Source organism: Heliangelus exortis, chromosome 1 (genome assembly GCF_036169615.1).
Source record: "Heliangelus exortis chromosome 1, bHelExo1.hap1, whole genome shotgun sequence".
Taxonomy (NCBI): Eukaryota; Metazoa; Chordata; class Aves; order Apodiformes; family Trochilidae; genus Heliangelus; species Heliangelus exortis.
This window is the reverse complement of record NC_092422.1, coordinates 107810341-107818091: the sequence shown is the minus strand read 5'-3', so window position 1 is coordinate 107818091 and position 7751 is coordinate 107810341. Positions and strand designations below refer to the sequence as shown.

Genomic DNA, 7751 nt, shown 5'->3' with positions numbered 1-7751 from the left:
CAAGTGTTTAGCTTTCACCGTTAGTGTATATTAAAAAAAAATTTAAGCCAGCAATTTTAGTACCAGTCATTGCCATCCACACAGCATGCTTCTATTCTACAGTATGTAAATACATGATCCTTGTTTTATTAAGGCACAAGTTTCTTTTTCTTATGTTGAAACCAGAGTTTTCTTCACTATGGAAGAAAACTGGCTCTTGCTGTTCCTACAACAACAGCAGTTTTCTGCCAAGGTCAGAAAGCTAAGATTGTTTCTCCACTTCCCATTTTTTCTTAGAGTTTCTCAGCTCTATGTGTCAGAAGGGTCACTTAGTTTACATGCAAGAAGAGCACCAAGTGTGGAAGTTGGATCATGCAGAGGAAAGAAACTCAAGACTTTGTAAGGAGCTCCTTCACAGATGTAAATAAAAGGACTTTGACTTTTGCAGGGTGAGGTCCATAATCATTAACTCATTTGACTTAGAAAAACTTCTTTGGTTTCAGGCAATTCAGCTGAAAGGTAAGGTCTTTTTACTGTGACTTGAAATGAAATAAATGAAGGTCATTTCCCATACTGGGAATGCTTTTTCTGGTGAGGATGTTGAAGGTAAAATCTTGCAGATACAGATACGTGTTTTGATCTTGATGACTGCTCAGCTTCATCCTCAGTTCTCTGGAGTTTTAAGATTTCTCCAGAACAGAAAGGAGAGAAATTTGTATTTTTATTTGCTGAATGAAACCAATCTGTGTGTTCAGCTTGATGGAGTGCCTTTGCTGTGGTGGCTGTGACACAGCATCAGAAATCTTAACTTCTGGCAGTGTTCCAGGCATCAGAAACCAGATGAGTTGCACAATGGGAAAAATCTAAGGGGAGGAAAAGCAACCTCAGGATTTGGCAAGAAAAAGAAGGAGCAACATTGTGAGTGGATGCTCAGCCAGCAAGGGAGGGAGTTGGAGAAGGAGGCTTTGTTTTCCTCTTAATGCATGATTCTCCCTGAGCTGGGATAAGGGAGTGAGCAAGAGTGCAGTTATCAGCTGCATGTCCAACCCTTTTGATCCAGAGGTGAGATAGGTGCTCTGTTCAGAAGGAGAAAAACTACTCTGTTCAGAGGAAGGAAAAACACGAGGATGGAGTCAAAATGGGAGAAACAAGAGGAGGTAGGATAAAGGGCACTGGGTGAGTGGGGGAAAGAATCAGCCCCAGGCTGCTAAAAATTTTAATGAGTGACTCATATAAGAAGTATGAGAGAGTTCTTGTGGGAAGCCAGTACAGACAAAATCACAACTTATATCATGATTTACTTCATAAAAGCATGCCCTGTACAGCACAGGCTTAAATTGAAGGCCACTTTCCTCCTCTTCAGATTTGCCCTATTGTTTTTTTACATGGAAGTGGCTTCTCAGGTTTAAATTGGATTTAAGTAGGTGAATAGATGTATGGTCTTTAAGTGATACAGGTGATTTTGGGGTACATAACAGCTAGAGAGAGGACTCTTTGCAGAACAAGGGTCATTAGTGTTTATCTCTTTATCGACTATACAGGGAGAATAAAATTAAAACTGTTGATGTATATTATAAATTCCCTTTGTAGCCTAACTGAACCACAAGCTATGTGATCCTTTACTCAGTTCGTACTGTTCAGTATCACATCTGTTTATCTGCGGGGATAACAGCAATAGCATTTTACTGTTTTGGCTGATGACAGCAGGGAAAAAAACCTGGTTCCTTCAACATTGCCTCAGCAAATGACAACATTACTGAAGGTTTAGTCACCTGCTCGTGCTTGTCAAGGGCTGGTACAGAAAGGCAGACAAACTGGAAAACCTAGTATCGCAGAGCTGAGGGCTGTAGCTCTGGGAACTGGGCTAATCGATACTCCCTCCGACTAGCATTTCTCTGTAGCTACAGCAGATGATGTGTCCTTCCAAGAAATTCTCCTCCTTTATCAATGTTTTGAGATCATTCCTGTGAAAATTATTCCTACTCCCACTGTTACTGTCTCCAGCCTTGCACCAGAACTGGTACTGACCACAACTGCTGAAACCAGAAGGAAATTAGTTGCCTCCGTGCTTCCTTCAGAGACAGAGGTCCTCGTGCAGAAACAGAAGCTATGGAAAGTCAAAACTCTGGTCAAGAACATGAGATTATTGAATTACAAGAAGACAACGTGGAGGAAAATGAGGCTGATCATGACAAACCTTTAAATGTTCAAACAAGAAAGGTAAGATTTTTACTTGCTCATGTGATGCTTGCTGTTGGGGAAAATACCACACTAAAAGAAACGACACTCCACAAGAACGTCTTGTAAGGTGGATTAATTTGTCAGTCAAGGGATAGGGAAGTGTTATTCGCTCAAGAGTAAAGGTTGAAAACCTGTTACACATTTCTTTCCTTCCCAATTCTACTACTGGGGTGGGATTTTAAATGTATTTTAATTTTTTGCTGTTTGGTTATTTGTGAATTTTAACTTAGGAAATAAGGTTGTAATTGGTACTCCATATTTTTGCTTTCTCTTGTTTAGTGCTGTCAATGGGATCGGGCTCAAAACCAGAAAGCAAAAAAGTTGAAACTTGTATTAAAAACGGGCTTTCTTTTAGAATAGATTAATCAAAAAACTATCAAAACAAGAATACAATGTTCTGCAACAGACCATGCTAGGTTCAATTTTTTATCTGTGTGTAATTTGCAGCTGCTGACAATTATGAGTTTGTTTGAATAGCATGCCTCAAAGCCTCAGTTAAGACCAGCATGTGAGTCCTGAGGGAAGTAGCCCCCTTTTCCCCTTTTTTTTAGCTCAGAACTCTGAAACAGACTAGTGCTGGCAGAGGGGTAGTATATACTCACAAGTGACTGTTGTACAATGGTTTTCATTACTTACTCCTGAGCAGAGGGAATAGCAGTGGCAGAGCTAAGAAGTTTCCCACTTCCCTGGGGGGAAAAGCCTTCCTGAGAAATCATCTGCATTAGACACTCCACCCCTTCCTTCCTGCTCCTGGCCAGGCAACAGCAATTGCTCCCACGTGGGTCCCACTGTGGGCTGATTCATTTCCATGTCCAGGCAAAAGCCCATTTACTCTCCTCTATCAAGGGCTAGTTACTTCTCCTCTGCTTTGATTGGGATGAAACAGCTTGCTGCAGAGTCAGACAAATTCTAGGGAGGTAGAAAGAGGAACAGGAGAGGGAGGGGGAGCTAGATCCACTCCGCTGCCTTGAGAAACTTGGCCCTGAGGTTTCTGTTTAGCCTTCCCCTTCCCAGAACTGAGTTTTCATCTGGGCTCTTTTTCTGCTCATTCTGCTCATTCTGGCAATTGGCTTTCAATCCTATAGGGACTGCTGGAAAACAAGCCCTGGCTTCCTCCTCATGTGGTAGGTTGATAAAAAAAATTGTTCTGCCCACTGGGGAGAGTTTCTCTCTGATGCTGCTCCCTCCCAGAATTCTTGTGATGTATAGGGGCAATGTCCAGAGGGTGTTGGCCCAGCAGGTAGGGAATAGCTGGGGAGCTGAATGTTTGCAATGAGAATGCTTGCAATGAGTTTGCTGAGCGTGATTAAGAATCACACTTTTGTGATGGTCTAAATATGTGCCTCAATCAAAACTTGGCCTTGATAACTCACTCTCTCAACTGATATCACTGTGTCTGATTTCATAGTTGTACTCTAGGCAGTTGTTACTGGCATTTTTTTTCTTTTTTCAGGTACAGAATGATCTGCTAGCAGTAAGTACTAAATTGAAGCTACATTCTTCTAATATATTTTAAAAAACAAATAAAAAATACATATGTAAATAGGACCATACCTGAAAGCATGCTGTAAGTGAAGCCATATAGAGCTCACAGGCCTTTTGCCTGTTATTCTCCACCAAAATTCTGTGTGCAGGGGTGTCTGGAGAGAGAGCTTTCCCTGCTCCTCCCCCAGGAGAAACTGCTCTTGTGATATCTTTCTGTGGGTGTCTGCTTCCTCCCCCTGTTCATCTGCCACCCCCAAAGAAGCTTTAAGCCAGCTGGTGGATGTCAGTTAAATTCAGTGAGAGGCTTCCTGTTATGGTGGGTTCTTAGAAAGTTGAAAAAGTATAGGAATGTAACCTGGGTTAGTGATAATTAGCTAATTCCTGCCAATGAGCACATGTGTGTGGCCCAGCCAGCTGCCAGCAGTGCTTTTCCTCACTGGGTATCAATGTCAATAAGGACATGCAGTTTACAGCTGGGTTTGCAGATGGGGGAGGAAGAGGAATTAAACAGTCAGCATTGTCTATTTTCTTATGAATTCACACCCTTCCTTCAGTTTTCTGGCTGTGGAACAAAATAGTTGGAGGGTTTTTTATTTGTATTGTTGCATCACTTAAGGGTTTGAGTTTTTAAATATGTATATATATAAGTATTTCTTGGGTGGCTAATAAGACAGTAACTTCTGCTGTTGTCCTAAATCTTATTAAAAATTAAATGGAAGACAGATATTGTCCCTTCTCTCCCATATAAACAAATTTATTTGAGAAGAGTTTCCCTGTGATCTAGAACAGGTGAGGTCTGCAGTGAACTTTGTGTTAAATGTACTCAGTAGCCTTCAAGTTTCCATTCTTCAGAAGAAAAAGAGAGCCAGCTGTAAAAGTCTCAGTTATTTTCCACTGTTCTTTGTTGCAATATTATCTAATGATTAGCAGTCCACTTGCTCTGGGTGCTGGCATGCAGGAGCTATGCAGAGTGATATAATCAACACCCCAGAGGTGAAAAATTTTGGAAATTCCTCCACAGATACCTATTTGGTTGGGAGAAATGGCAAACATTACAAGAACAGCTTGTGAAACATGTGAATCAGATCTGTGTACATTTAAAATCAGTGCAGGGTTAATCCACCAGACCACTCAGTGGATTAAGAACTGGCTCGATGGCTGCACCCAAAGAGTGGCTGTCAATGGGTCTGTGTCCAAGTGACAAGTGGAGTCCCTCAGGGATCAGTCCTGGGACTGCTCTTGTTTAACGTCATTGTTGGTGACATGGATGGTGGCACTGAGTGCACCCTCAGCAAGTTTGCTGATGACACCAAGCTGTGTGGTGCAGCTGACACGCTGGAGGGAAGGGATGACATCCAGAGGGACCTTGACAGCCTGGAGAGGTGGGACCATGCCAACCTCATGAAGTTCAACAAGACCAAGTGCAAGGTCCTGCATTTGGGTCAAAGCAATCCCAAGCACCGATATAACCTGGGCTTGAAAGCAGCCCTGAGGAAAAAGACTTGGGGGTGCTGGTGGATGAGAAACTCAACGTGAGCCATCAGTATACACTTGCAGCCCAGAAAGCCAACCAGATCCTGGGCTGCATCAAGAGAAGCCTGGCCAGCAGGTGGAGGGAGGTTCTTCCCCCCCTCTACTCTGCTCTCGTGAGAACCCACCTGGAGTACTGTGCCCACTTCTAGAGTCCCTTTTACAGGAGCAAAATGGAAGTGCTGGAAGATCTTCAGAAAAGGGCCATGAGGGTGATCAGAGGGCTTTAGCACCTCTCCTGTGAAGACAGAGTGAGAGAGTTGGGGTTGTTCCCTCTGGAGAGGAGAAGGCTCCAAGGAGACCTTATTGTAGCCTTCCAGTATTTGAAAGGGGCCTACAAGAAAGCTGGTGAGGGACTTTTTAGGATGTCAGGGAGTGATAGAAATAGGGGGAATGGATTCAAACTAGAGGAGGGTAGATTTAGACTAGATGTTAGGAGGAAGTTCTTCACCATGAGTGTGGTGAGGCACTGGAACAGGTTGCCCAGAGAGGTGGTGGAAGCCCCATTCCTGGGAGATTTTAAGGCCAGGCTTAGAGCAGCCTGATCTAGTGGGAGGTGTCCCTGTCCATGGCAGTGGGGTTGGAACTGGGTGATCTTAAAGGTCCCTTCCAACCCTGAAAATTCTATGATCCTATTAAAATAAAATTTGGAAGCCATGAATGCACCTTTGTAGCACTTTATGGGTAATTCAGGAACTGGAAATTCTGCAGAAATGGGGAACGATGCATCTCTTTCAAGCAGTAACCTGCCTGTGAACATCCTTTGCTCCTTCACCTTCTTCAGGTATACACACTCACCTGCAGCCCTACTTAAGTGTGGGGGCCCCTGATGCAGGGAAATGCTTAACTAATGAGACTCACATCTATGTGGGGTTTTCTTGTTTCTAAATGTTATATTAGATACATGCTTAAATGTTTTTCCCTCCCATATTTCATTAATCAACATCCCCCTTCCTTTTGTAACTAGGAGACAGATCACTGGAAATCATGCGGGAATGTAATTTTCTGGAGGTGTAAACTATGGATGGTTATAACCACAATTTTTCTAGTATTCTTCCTGGTTATTCTCATCAGCCTAATCCTTTATTCTAGTAAGTACCTCACTCTTGGTTCACCCTCGGCAAAAATGTAAACGATGTACAACCCAAATATAACACAATTTGAACAGTAGCATCCTTTAAGCTCCTGTAAACTGCTGAAGGGACAAGGATGCTGACTGCAGAGAGTGTTTTGTTGAGTAGTGGATGTGAATGCTTTTATTTTAGCAGGCAGCAAGCAACTTGTATCCTGATCAGATGGCAATTCCAGTTTGTAGCTAAGTGAGAAAATACCACCAGACAGGGGAAATGAGGATGGAAATTATGCTCATAACATTGCAACAAGTGCCGTGAATCAGTTACATCCCCTTGTCTGGTGTCAGGCTCCCAAAGTAGCTGACTTTCAGTAATGGAGGCAGGTGACCGACCTCCACGTGCTGTCACTTTTCTTCAGGTGACTTGCACTTTCTTTCTGTCACTCCCAGTCAGTAAATACCAAGGGAGTTTGTGAGAAAGCCAGCAGGCTGCTGGGTTTCTTTTTTTTTTTCCCAATACTTTTGCTAACTGGAACTTTTTCCTTCCCTTTCTATCTCTCTTTGAACATTAGATGTTTACACAGATGAGGATGACTATTGGGATCCTGATGCACTACTAAATAGTGGAAATAGGCACAACTTTTCAGGAACATTGGAGTTAAAGTGTGGTCTCCCTCAGCTGTTCTCTGAAGACATTACTAAGAGGGTATGTGTGGATGTGGTTCTTGGCAAAGCTGTTTCTTCTTTTAACACAGTGTTTTCCTTTTCAAGAGGTTTATGTTTCTCTGTGTTGCAACTCAGTCATTTGCAAGTCCACAAAAAATTCTGAGTTGTAGTTTTTCTAGTATAATTTTAGTTTAGAAGGGGCCTGTGAAGGTTATCTAAAACCAAGGCTGGAAAAAAATCCTGTGCGTTGCACTGTCCTGTGAGGACATGATGGCAGCCTGGGTTTATATCTGCCATTTCCATTGAGCCATGATAACTTAGTTTCACTGAAACAAGCCCAGCAGGCATGGAAATGATCATACAGACTGATTGTGGAGGGGAAGTCTCAGTAAAGAGAATGTTTTCTCTACCAAGAAAGAGTAGAGAAGGCTTTTTTGGTAATATAAAAAACCCAAAACAAAAAACATAGGTTGCACATGGCAAGTTGAGCACATACTTTTGGTTCACCCTGAATGCCTCCATTGTGTTAAGGTAATATAGTAATTATTCAAACATACAGATTCATAGAATAACAGAATGGGTTGGGTTGGAAGGGACCTTAATCATCTAGTTCTAAACTCCCTGCCATGGGCAGGGCTTCCTCTCACTAGACCAGGCTGCTCAAAGCCCCATCCAACCTTGCCTTGAACACTGCCAGGGAGGGGGGAATGCTTTCAGGAATGGAGTAAATATTAACTTGTCTTTCAAGCTTGAAAGGATTGTGTATATTTTCCAGGAC

The 7751-nt window shown here is 42.7% G+C and overlaps 1 protein-coding gene across 2 annotated transcripts in view; it reads left to right on the top strand.

The window, feature by feature from the left end:
* Positions 1-1154: 1154 nt before the first annotated feature.
* Positions 1155-7751, top strand: part of C1H3orf52 (chromosome 1 C3orf52 homolog) — a 32246-nt gene continuing 25649 nt past the window's right edge. Inside the window, exons 1-4 of one of the 2 annotated variants that reach the window (XM_071757217.1) lie at positions 1155-2199; positions 3674-3694; positions 6203-6326; positions 6880-7013. In XM_071757217.1, the coding sequence (XP_071613318.1) occupies positions 2089-2199; positions 3674-3694; positions 6203-6326; positions 6880-7013 (390 nt within the window). In that variant the 5' untranslated portion in view covers positions 1155-2088. The remainder of the gene's footprint in view (positions 2200-3673; positions 3695-6202; positions 6327-6879; positions 7014-7751) is intronic. The other variant, XM_071757226.1, reaches the window with a different exon arrangement.